The following is a 20976-nucleotide window of genomic DNA, read 5'->3' on the forward strand; positions in this document are numbered from 1 at the left end:
TCCAGGCCAGAGTTAGAGAGGCCCTCACCCCTTCTCAGGGACTTCAGAACAGGCCAGAGAGGATGGTGCTGGCGCTGGGACTGGAGCCGGGGCCGGCAAGTCTTCAGCGGTCCCCTGGGGAATAATCCTCTGTCCTACATTTGCAGAGAGACTTGGAGAGGCAGGAGCACTGGGCTTGGACTGTGAGGCATAGGAAGATGGCCTCCCCTTGGCTTCTGCAGCGCATCCTTAGGGCAGCTGCTTCCCTTAGCACGTGGAGGGGGAGGGCTGCACTGCAGGCGAGAGAGCCAGGTGGGAATCAGTGGTCTTTACTGCAGAAATGTGCCTTCTTGCCTCTAGCATCAGAGGTCCACAGGTCACAAAGGCCATGCCTCCGTTCTTCCATTGTTGCAGGTTAAGAAAGCTCTACCTTGGCCAGTGCCACGGCTCACTAGGCTAATCCTCCACCTGCGGCGCTGGCACCCTGGGTTCTAGTCCCGGTTGGGGCGCTGGATTCTGTCCCAGTTGCTCCTCTTCCAGTCCAGCTCTCTGCTGTGGCCCGGGAGTGCAGTGGAGGATGGCCCAGGTCCTTGGGCCCTGCACCCCATGGGAGACCAGGAGGAAGCACCTGGCTCCTGCCATCGGATCAGCACTGGCTGTAGCGGCCACTTGGGGGTGAACCAATGGAAAAAGGAAGACCTTTTTCTCTGTCTCTCTCTCTCTCATTGTCTAACTCTGCCTGTCAAAAAGAGAGGAAAAAAAAGAAAGAAGCTCTACCTTATGCTCACACTTAACCCTTGGGGTTGAAGTGGAGAGGGAAGGGACTCCTCGCTTTTGCAGGGCTTAGCAGCACACCCTTCCACTCCAGCCCCGAGCTCTAGGCTAGGCCAAGTAAGTACAACATGAGGTGAGGATGCACATCAGGAAGATGGGCCAAGAGGGAGAAGCTGGGCGGGGCGAAGGAAGTGGGGTGACGATGTAGAGCCGACTCCTTCTCCGTCCAGCCCAGTCTGAGGGCAGAGCCCAGTGAGGGGAGGAAGAAGAGAAGAAAGCAAGGGGGAGAGAGGAGCAATGAGTGGTGGCCCCCTCCTTCCCCAGCTGCAAGCAGCCCAGCGGGTTAGATGAACGCTGCGAAGGGGGAGGGTGACCCTGGCAGAACCCTTTGTTCCAGCTGAGGCTGGAGCAAGGGCACCGAGCCATTCACACGCCATCCCAGGGCATCCTGCTGGGCATGCTGGGGAGGGGGCACAACAGCCGGTCATGGGACTTGGCCAGGCAGATAGCTTAATGCTCAATAGGGGAACCCGGCTGCGTGCTGCTGAGGCTGGGGGAGGGGCTTCATCTGCCATCCTTCCTCTGGGCTGGGGCTGGTCCCAGGGACTCTGCCCTGAGGGGGCCTGGTCCCGCCTCCGCCAGCCTCATTCTTCCTGCTCTGAGGGACTCAGAGCAGCACCTGCTGCTTCCTCTTCCCCTCTGTGGATTCCTCATCCTAAAAAGCACCCGCATTTCAATTCCACTCTTCTTACTCTCCCTGGTCAACTTGCCAAGGTCTAGTCCAGAGGCAAAAGCATCCTTGTCTCAGCATCGCTCTGGACAGGTTATGGTCGCCTCTCCACATTACCCCTTCTGTGCCCAGCTCACCTTCTGCAGGAGCATCAACCCCCTGGGTGGCATGCTCGGCCCCTGGGCCTTTGCAAATACTTTGAAAAAAAAAAAAAAAGCCCCATCATAGGCCAGGTCCCTGGATGTTTGTGAGCCAATGGCCAATCGAGTCTTCTGGACCGTTTATGCCCTGGAGAAGGGAGGAGGCCCAATTACGTCATCCACATTTTCTTCGTGGGTCTCTAGGTGACAGAACCCCTGGACTAGACTCCTCCACCTTTCCCTAGAATAGGCTTTGGTTGAGCAGAAGCTAAGTCCTCTCCGGTTTCTCTTCCCTCTGCCCAGGCCTGGCCAGCAGCCCTGAATGTGCTTGTGGCCGGAGCCACTTCACGTGTGCCGTGAGTGCCCTTGGCGAGTGTACCTGCATCCCCGCCCAGTGGCAGTGCGACGGAGACAATGACTGTGGGGACCACAGCGATGAGGATGGATGTAGTAAGTACCTCCCAGGGGTGATGGGAAGTGGTGGAGGAGGGGCAAGGCTGGTGCTGATGGAGTGCTCTGTGCATCAACTGTGCCAGACTTGGAGAATTGAGCTCTTTCAAGGGTGACGATGGTCGGCAGACAGGTGACTGCTCCACAGTGTTCACGGCTCCAGCCCTCTGTATTTCTACTGGGCACTTCAAAAAGTTCATGGAACGTGGCATTAAAAGATGTTTATTTTGCCATAGGAAGACTGTTGAAATGCACACATAGTTTCTTCATAACATTCATTTTCCTTGAACTTTACCAAAGACCCCTCATCTGTCCAGTGAAACAAACTCTGGAAAAAGTGTAGAAGAAAACCCCTTTGAAATAGCAGATGGTCTGTTTAACTAGATCTTTCCATGTTTATGTAAATATGCATGTGTGGACTGAATATTTGTGCATTTAAAAGATGTAGATACTAAACACGGGTGCGGATTACTTCTGTGTTCCTTATTTTGCTCTGCAGTCTAACACACTTTTGTAAAATAACATAAGCTTCGTAAGACGTCTTACATTCTGTTTACATATCCCCTTCTCCCTAACCCATGCGCAGAGGCCATGATGTCCTGGCCTGGGTACATAAAAATAGCACTGGCGAGCCACTGGTCTGGGTGTCGGGGTGAGGTCTCCGACCCGCAGCCTCTCCTGTGGGAACGGAGCTCCTCCCTGGGCCTCATTAGCCCTCACCTGTTCGGCTAATTGTGATGATGACAAATGCTTCACTTTCATGCAGCTCTTCCCTAGGCCTTCTCTGAGCCAAGAATAATTATCCCCATTGTACAGTCAAAGAAACTACAGCTCGGAAAGGGCAAATGGCTTGTCTGGTGTGAAAAGTAATGAGTTCGAGCCCAGATGTGTCAGTCATCACATCCGTGGGAGAAGAGGAGAGAGAGTCCTCCTCTCTCTTGCTCCTGTTTTTCTGGCTGCTTTCTTGGTGTTCTTGACATTGCTCTTCCTCGCTGGCCCTGGGAGTCCCTCAGTGCCATGCTCTGCTGAGATTCTTGTTAGGTTATAGGTTCTGCTGAGCTTCTCTGTGCACTGGGGCAGGCGTAGGAGTCAGTGAGGGGAGAGCGTAAGACAGAGAGGGGAGTGTGGAGCAGGCGGTAGTGGGAAAGGACTTCCGGCTGGGTGTAGGCTGCCTGGAGAAGTTTGCCAGATTGACTCCCTGTCCCCTTCTCTCACCGGGACTCAGTGCTGCCCACCTGCTCCCCTCTTGACTTTCACTGTGACAACGGCAAGTGCATCCGGCGCTCCTGGGTGTGCGACGGGGACAACGACTGTGAGGACGACTCGGACGAGCAGGACTGTCGTGAGTGTTGGTGGGGGAGGGGCGGGGGGGGGTCTGACAACGCTCCATCAGGCTCTGTCAGGAAAGGATTTTCCGTGAGGAAATGGTGCCCTGGGAGCCTTTGGGTTTCGGCTCCTGGTCCTGTGCTTTCCCAGGAGCTTGCTGGCTCCTTTGGAGCCCGCAGGCAGCACTGGGGCTGCTTGGCTACTCTGGAAGGGTTTACATTGGGCTCCCGGGCACCGGGCGCCCTGCCTGTATCAGCCCGACTGCTCTGTGCCCACAGCCCCCCGCGAGTGTGAGGAGGACGAGTTCCCTTGCCAGAATGGCTACTGCATCCGGAGCCTGTGGCACTGCGATGGTGACAATGACTGTGGTGACAACAGCGATGAGCAGTGTGGTGAGTGAATGGGCTGCAAGGAGGCAGGCAAGGTGGCTGGTGGGAGGTCTGGCCATGGCAGGAGGGAGCAGCAATGGCCCCAAGCCCTGCCAGACCTTGAAACTGAACCAGGGATCTGGAGCTGGAGGGGGACATCCTGGGAACCCTGGCTTTCCTGGGAGAGCCTGCACTGAAGTTGGGTGTCTTCCAGGGGCTGGGTCAGCACCCCAAGGGCCAAGTGGAGCTGGGTGTCAGGGGTGATGGGGAGACGGTTGCCTCTGGGACCCCCTCAGGAGGGCTGTCCCATTGCATCCCCCAGACATGCGCAAGTGCTCCGACAAGGAGTTCCGCTGCAGCGATGGCAGCTGCATAGCTGAGCACTGGTACTGCGATGGGGACACAGACTGCAAAGATGGCTCCGACGAGGAGAACTGCCGTGAGTGCCCCCGCCCTCAGGCTGTCGGGCTGGGTGCAGGCAGAGGGCTCGGTCCCATGGCTCAGGGCAAGGCTGAGCAGTGTCTGTACAGGGGCCAGTGGGTGGGTTCTTCTGGAGCAGCCCCTCCTTGGCCTACGTTAGGATGGAAGCAGTTGCCCACATGGGGTGCGTCTGCCTGGCTCTGGGAATCTCTGATGGAACCTGGTGACGTCTCACCTCAGGGAGGCTCCCTACCTGAGCATCTTGCCCATCGGGGAGTCAGGGCCTCTGCGCCCCGGCCCGAGTGACCGCCTCTCCTCACCTCTGCCTTCCTTCCAGCCTCGGCAGTGCCAGCGCCCCCCTGTAACCTGGAGGAGTTCCAGTGCGCCTACGGCCGCTGTATCCTCGACATCTACCACTGTGATGGTGATGACGACTGTGGAGACTGGTCGGACGAGTCTGACTGCTGTGAGTGCCCCAGCAGCCGGGAGGAGGGGAGGCCAGGCCAGGAGGAACCCCGGGGAGGCGAGGCACAGGTGGGCGGGAGCTCGGGGCGGGGGTGGGGGGGTGGGGGGGGTTCCTGGGTTCCCTGGGCCTCCTTGGACGGAGCCAGCGTGCTGGGGCTGGGCTTTCTCGTCTACCATGGAACACTGAGTGCACAGGCTGGCTAGAGACGAAAAACTTGTGTTTCCCCAGCCTCCCACCAGCCCTGCCGCTCTGGGGAGTTCATGTGTGACAGTGGCCTGTGCCTCAACATGGGCTGGCGCTGTGATGGTGACGCGGACTGCGACGACCAGTCTGATGAGCGCAACTGCAGTGAGTGTGGGGGGACAGCACCGAAGGCTGCAACTAGGGAGTGGGGTTGTTGGACAGGACCACCATGCACCGTTGTGTGGGTGGGACACTGCACAGAGGCGCAATATCCAGTCGGATACCAGTCATATAGTAGATACAGCCTCATCATGGCCTTTTCCCAAGGATGGCAGTAAAGAGCCTTGAGGCCTGATTCCCACAAGGATGCCCCACAGACCAGCTCACACTGGTATCGAGAAGGGTGGCATGGGTGCTGACATAAGCTCCAGTTTCGGGTGGCAGGGCAGAGTTTGAGGCCGAGCGAGGCCAGCCTTTCACTAGGCCTTTGCTTTGCCCAGCCACCTCGGTGTGCACGGCAGAACAGTTCCGCTGTCGGTCAGGCCGCTGCATCCGCCTGTCGTGGCGCTGTGATGGGGAGGTCGACTGTGCAGACAACAGTGATGAAGAGAACTGTGAGAACACAGGTGGAGTCTCCCGGGATTCCCCCAGACCCCTTAGCCTCTAGTTGGAGTGGGGGCCACGGGTGGAAAGAGGGTGTGACCGCTGCCCTTCCAGTTTGCCCTGGAGGTGCTATGTTTAGATTTTCCCTTGCTATGGATTTTCCTGCCCTTCCCAGTGACCAGGGTCAAACTCAGGTGCATCACTGACCTGGGGCCCCGGGGGCCTGAAACATGGTATCAGGGCTATGAGTTACGAATGCCGCTCACATCCCAGCCCACACACAGCCAGAGCCTACCTCTCGGGAGCTGACAGCCCATGCCCACACCATACCAGCCTTACAGAGATACAGTTGATTGTGTCCCACATCCCGTCCCTTGCCTTGTGGTGCCCAGGGGAGAGCACGAATGCAGACATCAGCCAGCCCTGTCTGAGCTGTTTCCTGCCTTGGACCCCGACCCTCCCACCTTGTCTCATCTGTCTCCAGCTCGCCCTAGAAAATGACAGGCTCCATCCTTTTGTTGACCCAAGCCCTGCCCCGCTGTGACCTGACTCTCCCTTCTTCCCTCTCCCTCTCCCTCTCCTTCTCTTTCTAGGAAGCCCCCAGTGTGCCTCGGACCAGTTCCTGTGTTGGAACGGGCGCTGCATTGGGCAGAGGAAGCTGTGCAACGGGGTCAATGACTGCGGTGACAACAGCGACGAAAGCCCACAGCAGAGCTGCCGTGAGTGTCCCCAGCGGGCGGACCTGCCACGTGGCTTGTGGTTGAACCCCACCCAGAAGGCTCAAAGGGAATCCTCCCTGGGGACTCTCGGAGCTTTGGGAGCTGTGCTCCGTGGGCCAGGTGGAATGCCAAGTTGGCTGTCTGGGGGAGGATTCTGGGCTCGACTCCCAACTCTCTGCCTTGGCTGGCACAGGGCCCCGGACTGGTGAGGAGAGCTGCACTGTTAACAACGGCGGCTGCGCCCAGAAGTGCCAGATGGTGCGGGGAACAGTGCAGTGTACCTGCCACACAGGCTACAGGCTCATGGAGGATGGGCGCACGTGCCACGGTGAGCTGGGGCCTGGCTTACAGCAGGGTCAGGCCGTAGTCAAGGGCAGCAGACAGGCAGCTGTGTTTCCTGCGGGTCAGGATGGACGTGGCCCCAGTCCATTATCCCGATAACCCTAAGAAGTGGCATCATCCTGCCCACGGCTCAGGGAGGCTCAGTAACTTACCAAAAGCCACACAGCTAGGCAGCAGCAGAGTTGGGATCCCAGCCCAGCTCAGTGTGCATGGCCCCAGAGAGCCTTAACCCCTTGTTTCATGGCCTTCCCACCAGCCTAGAAAGTAGGTGGGGATGAGGGCAGGAAGCAGCCAGTCCAGTTGGCCTGGGAATTGGGGTGGGAGGGTGGTGGAACGGAGTTCTCCTGACCCTGCCCCGTGTTCGCAGATGTGAATGAATGTGCCGAAGAGGGGTATTGCAGCCAGGGCTGCACCAACAGTGAAGGGGCTTTCCAGTGCTGGTGTGAAGCTGGCTATGAGCTACGGCCCGACCGGCGCAGCTGCAAGGCGCTGGGTAAGGGGTGCTGGCCGGGTGGGGAGCAGGCTGAGCGTGGAGAAACGCCAGGTGATCCGAAGCTCAGGAATTAGCTGGCAGGTAGTGCAGTTTCCATCAGAGTAAAATGAAGTGCTGAGTTCCATCCTGGGCCCCAAGGAAACCCCTTACAGGAGTGGGATGGAGAGTGTAGTTTGGAGGTTTCCACTCCTGCAGTACCAAGACTGACCGCTTGGGGGAGCATCTGTCAGCTGAGGACCTGGGGGTGTGTGCCGAGATGAGTATGGATCAGGGACAGCGCTGAAGCCCAGTGGGGACCTGGTTTTTATGCTGTGTCCCAGGGCCGGAGCCTGTGCTACTGTTTGCCAATCGCATCGACATCCGGCAGGTGCTGCCGCACCGCTCCGAGTACACCCTGCTGCTCAACAACCTGGAGAATGCCATCGCCCTTGATTTCCATCACCGGCGTGAGCTCGTCTTCTGGTCGGATGTCACCCTGGACCGGATCCTCCGTGCCAACCTCAATGGCAGCAATGTGGAGGAGGTTGTGTCTACTGGGCTGGAGAGCCCAGGTAGGGACAAGGCCCCAGGGGAAGGGGCAGGGCCGCAGTGGAAGGCAGGCAGGCAGGCAGGCAAGGGGTTTGCAAACCCTAGGAAGCAGAATATCTTTTTCTTCCAGTGAAGTCTTAAATGGAATTCTAATATATCAAAGCTTTGCTAGTGTATATGAGGGTACTTCATGGAGGGGGTGGATATTTAATCTAATGGTTCAGGTTAAGGTATCAGTTGCGATGCCTGCCTCTCCTATCTGAATGCCTGAGTTAGATACCCAGCTCTGGCTTCTGACTCCAGCTTCCTACTAATGCAGACCCAGGAGGCAGCAGCCGCAGCTCAAGTAACTGGGTTCCTGCCATGCATGTGGAAGATCAGGGTTGAGTCCCTGGCTCTGGGAATTAGGGGAGCGAATTAGCAGATGGGTGTTCTTTACCCACCCACCCCCAACCCCGGTCTCTCAAATAAACTGGAAAAACAAAAGAATTAATGGGAAAATGGAATTAAAAGATAAGTTTGGTGTAGCAAGATATTGAAATCCATGCACAGGGGCCGGTGTTGCACAGCAGGTTAAGCTACTATGTGTAGTGGTGGCATCCCATGTTGGAGTGAGTGCCAGTTCAAACTCTGGCCGCTCTGCTTCTAATCCAGCTCCCTGCTAATGGGCCTGGGAAAGCAGCAGAAGGTGGCCCAGCTTCTTGGGCCCCAGCCACCCATGTGGGAGACCCAAATGGACTTTCAGGCTCCTGGCTTCAGCCTGGTCCACTCCTGGATGTTGTGGCCATCTAGGGAGTGAATCAGAGGATAGAAGATCAGTCTCAATCTTTCTCTCTCTCTCATTCTTTCAAATAAATAATTTTTTAAAAAAAGACATTTTATTTAAAAAAAGAAATCCATGCACAGTTTTCAAATTTCATCAATTTTTTTTAATTTTTTTTCTGAGAAGGAGAGACAGACAGAGCTCCCATCTGCTGGTTCATTCCCCAAACCCCTGCAGTGACATAGGAGGGTGGGCTGTGCCAAAGCCAAGAGCCAGGAACTCAATCCAGGACTCATGGGTGGCCTCCCAGGGTCTGCCTTGGCAAGAAGCTGGAATTAGGAATGAAACCCAGAAACACTGATGCAGGATCAGAAGGCATCTTAACTAGTATATGGTTTTTGTTTTTGTTTTTGCTTTTTTTTTTTAGTATATGGTTTTTATACCATGCACTATCCATGAAATTTTTGAAGACCCTCCCCATATCTGTATAAACATTATTGTGCACCAAAATAAACTTAATCTTTTTATTCCATCTTCCACAAGCCTTCTGAAGTACCCTCATATTAACTTTATATGTTCAGATACAACATTTGCTTGTTATTGAGCGCAATCAGTGAGAATAATGAGATCATTGTGGCGAATGTCATAATGGAATCAGAGGTTGATGGATCGCAGTTCTAGTGCTCCGTGAGCCTTAGCAGCCAGTTTATTTCTGAGTTTTGTGTTGATGATTACTTGCTATTAAGAGTATTTGGATTGATTCAGATAAGTGCATCTAGATGTAGAAGATCGCTGTAGCTCACTTGACCATCTCAGGCTGTTCTGTAAGCTGGTGAAATGGGCTAGAATTTGGTCTGGCACACATTTGGCTCAAATCCTTGTGGAACTTCTGAGCTGCCTCTGGAAAACCCTGTGTGGCAGTTGGCAACCCCTTGAGTCAGTGTGGTGGTGGTGGGGACCCTGGGTGTGGCTTACGGAACCAGGAATCAGGAAGTGGGACTTGTGGGGCAGTGAGGAGGAAACAGCCCTTGGACAGTTGCTTGCCTTTTCCGTACCCCAGTTTCCTCTTCTTTGTGGGGATCATGGCATGTGGCTGTCACAGAGTTATGACAATGAAATGAGCGAATGTATACAAAATGGTTCCAATAGTGCCTGGCCCAACAGACTGCTTCGTGTAAGGGCTTCTGCTTTAGCATGGCACAGAGGAACTCAGGCTAATCCCTCCTGCTTGGCTGCTGCCTCTTCCCCGCAGGAGGCCTGGCTGTGGATTGGGTTCACGACAAACTCTACTGGACCGACTCGGGGACGTCACGGATCGAGGTGGCCAACCTGGATGGGGCCCACAGGAAGGTGCTGCTGTGGCAGAACCTCGAGAAGCCTCGGGCCATTGCCTTACACCCCATGGAGGGGTGAGTGAGTTGTATCTCAAGCTCCCGAATCTCCCTTGCAACCTCCAGGGACGATTCCCAGGCCACCAAGGCCAGACTTCATGGGGACGTCCTCATAGTGTGGGGTGAACAACACCAACGCTGTAGCCTGACCCACGTGATCTGGGGCCTGGCCCTGCAGTAACTGGCTGTGCCTTCTTGGGCTGGTTAATCTCTGTCCTCATTTGCTCGTTTCTAAACTGGTGATTGAAAAAAAAAAGTCTACCTCATAGTTGTGTGAAGATTAATGAGATGAGGTTTTTTTTAAGTGGCAGTAGATAAGTTGTAGCTGTTTAGTATTTTTATTATTAGCTCGTACGTTTAATAAGGATTAGTGTTAATTTCTGTATCTTATTAATTTTTGATTTAAAAATTAATAGAAAAGACTGGACTAAATAAAAAATCTCCTGAGATGGAAGTTCTTAGGCTGTGGTTTTTTTTTAAATTCTGTGGAGTCAGTTTAGGGGGTGTCTTCTAAGATCCTGTGGTTGTGTGCCAACTATTTTAAAAATGTGTGTGTAAAAAATACAAAAGGCACTGGAAGACATTGTGAGGAAGATAGTACCTGTCCGAGTACTATGCTACTATTGTCCATTCCAGGGGGGTTGAGAGTTCTGTTTACTTTTTGCTAGTGCATAAGAAAGTGTTCTTCCCATATAAAAAAGTGTTATTTCCCATAGAAAAAAATTTTTTGTTATATGAATAAATGCCCTGTGTAAAAGACATTTAAAATTGAAGCATTCAAAAGCACTCTGTGGACCAAACAGTTAGAGTCCCCTGGCTTGAACAGATAAAAGCCCCTTACCTGATTACAGTCCCAGTTACCTACCCATCGTCTCCTGTCCATCCTTCAATTTCCACTTCTCTTGTCCTAGTACCATTTACTGGACAGACTGGGGCAACACGCCCCGCATTGAGGCTTCCAGCATGGACGGCTCTGGACGCCGCATCATCGCCGATACCCATCTCTTCTGGCCCAATGGCCTCACCATCGACTATGCCGGGCGCCGGATGTACTGGGTGGATGCCAAGCACCACGTCATCGAGAGGGCCAATCTGGATGGGAGTCACCGCAAGGCTGTCATCAGCCAAGGTGAAGGCCCTGCTCTGCTGACCTTCCTCTCTTACCCTCCTCCCCCAACCCTTGCCCCCGTGAGATCTGAGTCGTTGCCCAGCCTAGGCCCAGGGGCCGTGGCAGGCCACGTCTGGGCTGATACCTTCTTGGTCTTTCCCCAGGCCTCCCGCATCCCTTTGCCATCACGGTGTTTGAAGACAGCCTGTACTGGACAGACTGGCACACCAAGAGCATCAACAGTGCCAACAAATTTACTGGGAAGAACCAGGAAATCATTCGAAACAAACTCCACTTCCCCATGGACATTCACACCTTGCACCCCCAGCGCCAGCCTGCAGGTAAAAAACTGCCGTCAGGTGAGCCGGAATAGCTTCCTGGATCTGGGAGCCTTCCTGGGGCCTGACAGTTGCCATTTCTTCTTGGCCGGGAAGAGCAGGGCTGGCAATCACTTAGGCTAATTCCTCCCCCTGCTGGACATTTAGGGTGGTGCAGCATCAAGAATCCCAAAAGTCTCATTGGTTTACTTCATGCAAACATTTACAGGGCGTCTCCTATGTGTCAGGTACTCACTGCGCCAGCAGCCGGGGTAGATGCAAAGATAATAAGATATGGGTTCTCCCTTTGGGGAGCTCAGCTAAACCCCTATTGTTAGCCCTGGGGCTGCCTCTGTCAACCTAGGGTCTTACCTGACCTTCTTGCTCTGGGCTCTTTGAGCAGGGAAAAACCGCTGTGGGGAAAACAACGGAGGCTGCACTCACCTGTGTCTGCCCAGTGGCCAGAACTACACCTGTGCCTGCCCCACTGGCTTCCGCAAGATCAGCAGCCACGCCTGTGCCCAGAGTAAGTGGGCCTGGGACGTCAGCCTCATGGAGGTGCCTCGTGAGGATGGGTGGAAGGAACAGGGGTCGGAGCTGGAGGGATGGGAAGAGCTTGAGAGGCTGAGGGGCCCGTATGCAAGCTGAGGACTCGATTCCCAGCGTTGCTGCTGGAGGCTCCTTAACACCACCCAGCTGAGGTTGAACACCCACAACCAGGCTTGGTATCGTTCCACCGGATAGCCTGGCTTACCTACATACAGGCAGCAAGAGGGGCCCAGGCTCTTGTCGAAATCAGAGGAATGAATTCCTACCTCCTTACCTTTACCCTCAGCTTGCTTTCAGCCCTTCCACCAGGGAAGCAGAATTAGGATCTCTGATACTGTTCCGTGAGCACGGGCCCTGGATCAGTATGTGCCCAACAAGTGAAAGATGAGGGGATGCCCTGGTCTCTCCTGGAACTGCCACTCTGGCTTCCCGTGAGCTCTGCAGGGTTATTGCCTTGCAGGGTGTTCCTGGATAACTCAGAGCATTGGGGCCTTTTTTTAATTTTATTTTTAAAAATTTTTTTAGATTTATTTATTTATTTGACAGGTAGAATTACAAACAGTGAGAGAGAGAAAGATCTTCCTTCCATTGGTTTACTCCCCAAATGGCCACCACGGCTGGTGCTGTGCCTATCTGAAGCCAGGAGCCAGGTGCTTCCTCCTGGTCTCCCATGCGGGTGCAGGGGTCCAAGCACCTGGGCCATCCTCCACTGCCTTCCCAGGCCACAGCAGAAAACTGGACTGGAAGAGGAATGACCGGGACTAGAACCCGGTGCCCATATGGGATGCTGGCGCTGCAGGCAGAGGATTAGCCAAGTGAGCAACGGTGCCGGGCCCCTTTTATTTTTTTTATTTACTTTTTAAGGATTCATTTTATTTATTTGAAAGGCAGGGTTACAGAGAGAAGGAGAGCTAGAGAGAGATCATCCATCTACTGGTTCACTCCCCAAATGGCTACAATGGCCAGAACTGGGCCAAACTGAAGCCAGGGGCCAGGAACTTCTTCTGGGTCTCCCACTTAGGTACAGGGGCCCAAGCACTTGGACCATTTTCTGCTATTTCCTAGGGCATTAGCAGAGAACTAGATCAGAAATGGAGCATCTGGGACTTGAACCGGTACTCATAAGGTGTGCCGGCATTGAAGGTGGCAGCTTAACCTTTTATGCTACAATGCTGGCCCCCAGAGATGACTTTTTATAGAATAGTCCAAAGAGGAATGATCCAAGCACCTGCATGGCTAGTGAGGGGCCTGGGATTACTCCTCACATATTTGCAGCTGTTCTTTTTTCCTTTTGGCATTTTTTTCTTTATTTTTAAAAAATGTTTATTTATTTATTTGAAAGAGTTACAGAGAGAGAGAGAGGTCTTTCATCTGCTAGTTCACCCCCTAAGTATCCTCAATGGTCAGGGCTTAGCCAGGCTAAAGCCAGGAGCCAGAAGCTTCATCTGGGTCTCCCACATGGGTGATAGGGGCCCAAATATTTGGGCCATCTTCCACTGCTTTTCCCAGGACATTAACAGGGAGCTGGATCAGAAGTGGAGCATCTGGGGACTTGAACTGCTGCCTGTATGAGATGCCACCTTTACAGGCAGCTGCTTTAAATGATATATCATAATGCCAGCTTCTAGTAGCTATTCTTTTTTTTTTTTTTTAGATTAATTTATTTATTTGAAAGGCAGAGTAACAGAGAGAGAGAGAGGGATCTTCTGTCTGCAGGTTCACTCGCCCAAATGGCCGCAATGGCTGGAGCTGGGCTGATTTGAAGCCAGGAGCCAGGAGCTTCTTCCAGGTCTCCCATGTGGGTGCAGGGGTCCAAAGACTTGGGCCATCCTCTGCTGCTTTCCCAGGCCATTAGCAGGGAGCTGGATCAGAAATGGAGCACCCAGAACTCGAACCAGCGCCTATATGGGATGCTAGCACTGCAGGCAGCAGCTTTACCCACTATGCCACAGCGCTGGCCCCTGTAGTAGCTGTTCTTATTTGCCATTGTGTACCGCACTGACCCTCTCAAGCTGGCTAAAATCAAACTCTCCTGGAATCTGGGTCCTTTCCAGAGAGGGCCATCTGGGAAAACATTCAGAGGTTTCATTCGTGCACACGTTGCTTGATAACCTAGTTTCGTGCTCTGCGTTTTCCCCTTGTATTCTTTTGTGCCAGCTCCTCTATTGTCTTAGGGTTCTCAGAGCTTAGAGGACAACTGGGAATGTTAGGCAGGAAGTGCCTCCATGAGTAGAAAAGTATACAATTGACCCTTTGTATCTGAGGGCTCCCCATCAGTGATTCAACCACCTGCAGGTCATGGACTACATAGTTAGGCCTATGATAGTCGCATCTGTACAGAACATGTAACAGACTTTATTTTTCTTGTCATTATTTCTGAACAATCTGGGATAATAACTTTTTAAAAAATATTTATTTATTTATTTATTTGAAAAGCAGAGTGACACAGAGTGAGGGAGACACGGGGTAGGGGGTGAGGGGATAGATCTTCCATCTCATGGTTCACTCCCCGAATGACCACAACAGCCAAGACTGGGCCAGGCTAAAGCCAGCAGCAGGAACTCTATCCAGGTCTCCCACATGGGTGGCAGGGACCCAAGTACTTGGGGCCATCTTCCTCCTCTGCCTTCCCAGGCGCATTAGCAAGAAGCTGAACTGGAAGCAGAGCAGTCAGGACTCAAACTGGCACTCCAAAATAGGATGCTGGCGTCACAAGGAGCAGCTTAAGCGGCTGAGTATTTATACTGTAATAGTTATTGTATATCATCCAGAGATGATTTAAAGTATACAGGAGGATAAATACAGGCTAAATGCAAATACCGTGTCATATTACACAAGGAGCTTGGATGTCTGCAGATTTTGGTATCCAAAAGGGGTTCTGGAACCAATTCTGTGCAGACCAGGGGATGAGTGTACTGGGAGAGTGTTCAGACAGGCCAACACAGGGCAGCGGGGGGGAGGGGAGGAGAGCTGGCTGCAAAGATGCCACATGCTCCCTCTCTGAGTCAGACCAGAAGCCCAGCTCCGGTCGCTATGCAGCCGTGGGATCCTGGGTGGGTTACCTGACCTCTGTTAGCCCCAGTGGTCCTCAACTAGAAAATGGGATTAAGAATAACATGTGGCCGGCGCCGCGGCTCAATAGGCTAATCCTCCGCCTGCGGCACCAGCACCCCGGGTTCTAGTCCCGGTCGGGGCGCCGGATTCTGTCCTGGTTGCCCCTCTTTCAGTCCAGCTCTCTGCTGTGGCCCGGGAGGGCAGTGGAGGATGGTCCAAGTGCTTGGGCCCTGCACCCACATGGGAGACCAGGAGAAGCACCTGGCTCCTGGCTTCGGATCAGTGCGGTGTGCTGGCCACAGCGTGCCAGCTGCAGCGGCCATTGGAGGGTGAACCAACAGTAAAAGGAAGACCTTTCTCTCTGTCTCTCTCTCTCTCTTTCACTGTCCACTCTGCCTGTCAAAAAAAAAAAAAAAAAAAAAAGAATAACATGTACTACAAAGGGTAAGAAAAAGCATCAGTGAATTGTCACCATTGGCTAAAGCTACAAAGAGAAGAGTGAGAGGAAGAATTCATGGGATGGAGCAGCAGGAGCTTGGAAGCAGGCATAGAAGTCAGAGAAGCAGGGGGTGGTCCTGGTAGGGATCTCTCAGGCCAGTGGAAGAAACAGAAAAGTTGAGATAAAGCCGACAGACACTTAAACAGGTTCCACTGTAGGCCGGGGTAGGATCCATTTCCATGTGAACCTCAAGTCTGATTTGGCCAAGATGGCCTGCTCAGTGCTCACAGGGGGCCTGAGGTGTGAAGAGCAGGGGCAAAGGGCACGAGATCCCAGGAAGCGTGATTGAACCAGATGTCACGCAGGTGAGCGTCTGTGTCTGTCACTGTTACTGGATTTAGAGCATTAAAAGAAGACCCCTTTCGGCCTTTGATCAGGTCTTGACAAGTTCCTGCTTTTTGCCCGAAGGATGGACATCCGTCGGATCAGCTTTGACACAGAGGACCTGTCCGACGATGTCATCCCACTGGCTGACGTGCGCAGTGCTGTGGCCCTTGACTGGGACTCCCGGGATGACCACGTGTACTGGACAGATGTCAGCACTGACACCATCAGCAGGGCCAAGTGGGATGGAACAGGACAGGAGGTAGGTAGGGAGGGCTGGAATCCACCCTCTCCAGGGTAAGGGCTTCGCATACTTTTGCCAATCTTGAGAACTGGTGGAGTCTGGGCTCCAAAGCTAGGGTGGAAGTGTAGTTGGTAATACAACTTTATATCCTGCCCAGGTGGTAGTGGATACCAGTTTGGAGAGCCCTGCTGGCCTGGCCATTGATTGGGTCACCAACAAACTGTACTGGACAGACGCAGGTATGTGCAGCGGGAGGTAGGGCTTGGCTCTTTGGGATCCTCCTTACTCAAAACCCTGGCCTCAAGTAGAAGGGGCTCAGTGTTCCTCCACCATATATCCCATGCGTCAGCATGAGAAACTCACATTGTGGTCTGAGTGCTCAAATCATGGCAGCTGCTTCTGATACGTAGCTGATGTTTGGGAATGTTTTAGTGTAGTTTAGATAAGGAACCTATGCCCCATGATTTCCTTTCATCATTGACTGGGGGAAACATAATTTTTTTTTTTTTTTTTTTTTTTTTAGCCAGGTGGATATGGGAGGTAGTGGGAACGCTTTAAACCAATTCTCAAAATGTGGTCCCTGGACCACCAACAGCAGCAGTTGTTAGAAATGCAAATTTTTGGGCCCTACCCCAGACTCAAAGAATCTTTGAAGACCTTAGGTTCAGGAATCTGTTTTTTAACAAGTTCTGATTCCTATGCAACTGACGTTTGAGAAGCAGTGCCTTAAATTAAGGGATAGAGTTGGTTAACTAGACTGGAGAAAGCATTTTCTCCCCCAAAATAGAACTGACCACTTCCTTGAATTTTCTTCTTGCATTTAATTCACTAAATATCCATTGCACATCTATCATGAAATATTTTTTTGAGGATTTACTTATTTATTTAAAAGACAGATGACAGGCAGAGATATCTCCCATCTGTTGGTTCATTCCCCAAATGCCCACAGTAGCCAGGGCTGGACTAGACTGAAGCCAGGAGCCTGGAACTGCGTCCAGGTCTCCCACATGGGCGGCAGGGACCCAAGCACTAGGGCCATCTTCTGCTTTTTTCTTAGGCACATTAGCAGAAAGCTGGATTGGAAGTGGAGTAGCCAGGATGTGAACTGGCACTGATACTGGTATCTGAAGCAGTAGCCTAACCTGCTATACCACAATGCCTGTCCCACAAAATATTTATTGAGTACCTACTGCATACCAGACTCTGTGCTGGTCGTGGAAGGTGTAAGGATGAATAGAGAAGACAGGAGTTAATGTCTTTGTCCCTTATTTCTTGCTAGGTACAGACCGGATTGAAGTGGCCAACACAGATGGCAGCATGAGGACAGTACTCATCTGGGAGAACCTTGATCGTCCTAGGGACATTGTGGTGGAACCCATGGGCGGGTGAGTGCTGCCCCTGTGGACCAGGCTCCACCCACCCCCAGGACCCAGTCCCAGAGGGAGTCTGGAGATTATGGAGAGTGGCCAGATCTTACACGCACTCGCACTCCAAGGAAGCAAGAGCCGCTGTAGAATCCATAAGGGTAGTGACAACCTTGTCTCCTCTGTGGATCAGGAACACTTGTAAATGTTTTCTTATTCCTTTTTCTCACTTCCCTTCTTTCAAGTTAGTTCTTATTTGTTGTCTACTCCTTGAGCCATGGCCTCTGTCTTTCTCAAGACCCTGGGGGTAACTTCTGATACTGACAGAAGAGATGAAGCCTTCAGGTACAGCTGTGAGCCCAAGGCTGGACTTAGCACTGAGGCCAGAGGCTGGGGCAGCTACTGCAGGCAGAGACCCTGAATCTCCACGGGGTGTTAACTGGAAGATTGCAAAACCTCCCTTGTCTTCACCCAGGTACATGTACTGGACTGACTGGGGTGCAAGCCCCAAGATTGAACGAGCTGGCATGGATGCCTCGGGCCGCCAGGTCATCATCTCTTCTAATCTGACTTGGCCTAATGGATTAGCCATTGACTATGGGTCTCAGCGGCTGTACTGGGCTGATGCCGGCATGAAGACCATTGAATTTGCTGGACTAGATGGCAGCAAGAGGAAGGTAAGTGTGCCACTAAGGCATCTTCCCACAGTCCTGAAGTCTCCAGGACAGCACCCCTGCCTGGCTGCCAACCCTAGCTGGAGGGACCCAGGGGTTACAGGGCAGGCAAGGAGCATAGGCTGTTTCTCTGAGTCTGTGGCCACCCTCTGGAGCAAACTAGGCATTTGTGTGCATAGTGCAACGGGGGTATAAATGCACAGACTTTGCCTATTAACCATCGCAACTGATACTAATGACCAGTTACACCTGGGGCCATCAGCAAGCTCTCACTCTCTAATTCTTGTTATTGTTTATTTTGGTGTAATTTCAAACCTGCAAAAGGTTGCAAGAATAGTAAAAAGATCAAAATAACCAACATTTTGCCCCATCTGCTTTACCATTTTTCTCATTCTCCATATGCACACATACACACACTCACACACACACACACACACACACTGGTATTTTTCTGAACCATCTGAGAGTAAATTGGAGACATTCTGCCCTTGACTCCAAAATATTCCAGCACATATTTTCTAAGAATAAAGATACCATCTTAAATAACCTCTATAGAATTATCAAAATCAGTGAACTTAGCATTGATATATCACTGTCCAATCAACAGTCTGTATTCCATTTCACTACCAATTGCCCTGACAATGTCCTCAAAAGCTTTTTTTCTTTCTTTTTATTTTCTTGTAGTCTAGGATACAATCCAGGATCACCTATTGTGTTTAGTAATCTTGTCTTCACATTCATCTCTTTAAATACTATGTCAGCCTTTCAATATCTCTCTTGATTTTTGTATTTTTAAAGACTAAAGGCCAGGTATTTTATAGAATATGCTTCCATTTGGTTTTGTCTGGTGTTTCCTTGTGACTTGATTCCAATTATGCATTTGGGGCAGAAGTACCACATTAAATGAAGTCATGGTTTGGATTCTCAGTGCATCTCATCAGTAGACAAAATTTTGGATTGTCCCTTTGTGACATATACTTTGATTGCACGGTAATGGTGATGTCTACTGGAAAGTTGCTATTTTTCCTTTTATAATAAAAAAGTAATTTGTGCAGACATATTTTGAGCTTCTGTAAGTAACACATGATCTTTTACAATCATTGCTTGACACTTGGAGCCAAACACTCACAGACTGGTAGACTAAAGCTTAGATATTGTAACTAGTTCTTGCTCAAGGTCACACAGTAGGTGGTGCTGGCAGAGCTGCATGCTGACTCCACGCCAAACCATGACCACTGCTCTGTACTGTTGGACCCTGCTGGGGCCTGACAGGTGCTGATCGGAAGCCAGCTCCCCCATCCATTTGGACTGACCCTCTATGGAGAGCGCATCTATTGGACAGACTGGCAGACCAAGAGTATACAAAGTGCTGACCGGCTGACAGGACTAGACAGGGAGACCCTGCAGGAGAACTTGGAGAACCTGATGGACATCCACGTTTTCCATCGCCGGCGGCCTCCAGGTGAGCAGCCCACGGCCTGCACCAGATCCTCCTTGGCCTTCCTATGTGGTGGCCCTTCCCACTGACCCCCAGCTCTTCCTTCCTAGTGTCTACACCGTGCGCTGTGGAGAACGGTGGCTGCAGCCACCTGTGTCTTCGGTCCCCAAATCCAAATGGCTTTAGCTGTACTTGTCCCACAGGCATCAACCTGCTTCCTGATGGCAAGACCTGTTCACCAGGTTAGTTGAAGCATCACGGATCTGGGTAAAGCCTCTGTAGATGGCAGAGCTGTCTTCCTTCTCTGCAGGTGGGTGCCAGTATGGTCTGAGAATCCAGGAGCCCTGCTGCTTCTAGGTGTTTAGGAAAGGGGAAGAGATCCAGGGGAGCTGGACAGGACCTGACTTTTGTGGTGCCTTCATGCATATGAGAAAAAGATGCTCCTTTCTCAGGATACTTTACTTTCAATTACTAGAAAATTATCATCATATACTGATTTGGTTAGAACAAAACACTTTCTATCATCTGCTCAAAATTGGTCTACTAAGTATAAAACTATGTATGTACAATGTAATGGTACCTGCTCCCCTTAAAAGTTCCACTTTTGTGAGTGCACAACCTATGTGATGACCTTGGAGGGTCCCAGAGGGAGGACCTGGCTACCCAGATGTTGGAAATCAAGTTTCCCCTTGGGATGGGGCTTTGTGGTACAGTGAGGTAAGCTTGGGACTCTCACCCCCTATACTGGAATCAACTCCTGCCTCTTCTTCTTCTTTTTTTTTTTTTTTTTAAGATTTATTTATTTACCTGAAAGTCAAAGTTACACAGAAAGAGGAGAGGCAGAGAGAGAGAGAGAGAGAGAGAGAGAGAGAGAGAGAGAGGTCTTCCTTCCACTGGTTCACTTCACAGATGGCTCGAGCTGCGCTGATCTGAAGCCAGGAAGCAGTAGCTTCTTCCGGGTCTCCCACATGGGTGCAGGGGCCCAGAGACTTGGGCCATCTTCTACTGCTTTCCCAGGCCATAGCAGAGAGCTGGATTGGAAGTAGAGCAGCCAAGACTTGAACCGGCACCCAAATGAGATGCCGGCACAGCAGGCAGCGGCTTTACCCGCTTATGCCACAGTGCCAGCCCCCTGCCTCTACTTCTAATCCAGTTTCCTACTAATGTGCCTGAGAGGCAGCAGAAGATGTTGTAAGTACTTAGGCCCCTACCACCATGTGGAAATCCAGGATGGAGTTCCTGGCTCCTGGCTTCAGCCTGGCCCTGATCTGGCTATTACAGCCTTTGGGGAATGAACCAACAGATGGAAGATTAGTCTTTCTCTCTGTCTCTCTTTCCTTCTCTATTGCTTTGCCTTTCAAATAAATAAATAAGTTCTTTTTAAAGAGAGAGCCACTTCTGTAATATTAATTAATAATTAATTAATTAGGTATAATTTATGAATGTGACCTAAGGCTAAGTGTTTTATGTACATGACTCCCCCACCCCCCCACAGGCAGAGTTAGACAGAGAGAGAGAGACAGAGAGAAAGTTCTTCCTTTTCCATTGGTTCACCCCCCCAAATGGCCGCTATGGCCAGCGCACTGCGGCCGGCACGCTGCACCAATCCGAAGTCAGGAGCCAGGTGCTTCCTCCTGGTCTCCCATGTGGGTGCAGGGCCCAAACACTTGGGCCATCCTCCACTGCACTCCTGGGCCACAACAGAGAGCTGGACTGGAAGAGGAGCAACC

General features: G+C 51.8%; 1 protein-coding gene across 2 annotated transcripts in view; it reads left to right on the forward strand.

Annotated features, from left to right (window-relative positions):
• LRP4 (LDL receptor related protein 4) overlaps positions 1–20976 on the forward strand; it is a 54805-nt gene that overhangs the window by 13328 nt on the left and 20501 nt on the right. For both annotated transcript variants that reach the window (XM_070071003.1, XM_070070997.1), the window contains exons 2-22: positions 1927–2073; positions 3299–3415; positions 3678–3791; positions 4090–4206; positions 4525–4653; positions 4882–5001; positions 5337–5462; positions 6033–6158; positions 6352–6486; positions 6868–6993; positions 7314–7544; positions 9537–9693; positions 10587–10804; positions 10948–11124; positions 11504–11626; positions 15580–15788; positions 15928–16009; positions 17050–17155; positions 17610–17811; positions 19081–19270; positions 19357–19488. In XM_070071003.1, the coding sequence (XP_069927104.1) occupies positions 1927–2073; positions 3299–3415; positions 3678–3791; positions 4090–4206; positions 4525–4653; positions 4882–5001; positions 5337–5462; positions 6033–6158; positions 6352–6486; positions 6868–6993; positions 7314–7544; positions 9537–9693; positions 10587–10804; positions 10948–11124; positions 11504–11626; positions 15580–15788; positions 15928–16009; positions 17050–17155; positions 17610–17811; positions 19081–19270; positions 19357–19488 (3084 nt within the window). The remainder of the gene's footprint in view (positions 1–1926; positions 2074–3298; positions 3416–3677; positions 3792–4089; positions 4207–4524; positions 4654–4881; positions 5002–5336; positions 5463–6032; positions 6159–6351; positions 6487–6867; positions 6994–7313; positions 7545–9536; positions 9694–10586; positions 10805–10947; positions 11125–11503; positions 11627–15579; positions 15789–15927; positions 16010–17049; positions 17156–17609; positions 17812–19080; positions 19271–19356; positions 19489–20976) is intronic.

This window comes from Oryctolagus cuniculus, chromosome 1 (assembly GCF_964237555.1).
Source record: "Oryctolagus cuniculus chromosome 1, mOryCun1.1, whole genome shotgun sequence".
NCBI classification, from domain to species: Eukaryota; Metazoa; Chordata; class Mammalia; order Lagomorpha; family Leporidae; genus Oryctolagus; species Oryctolagus cuniculus.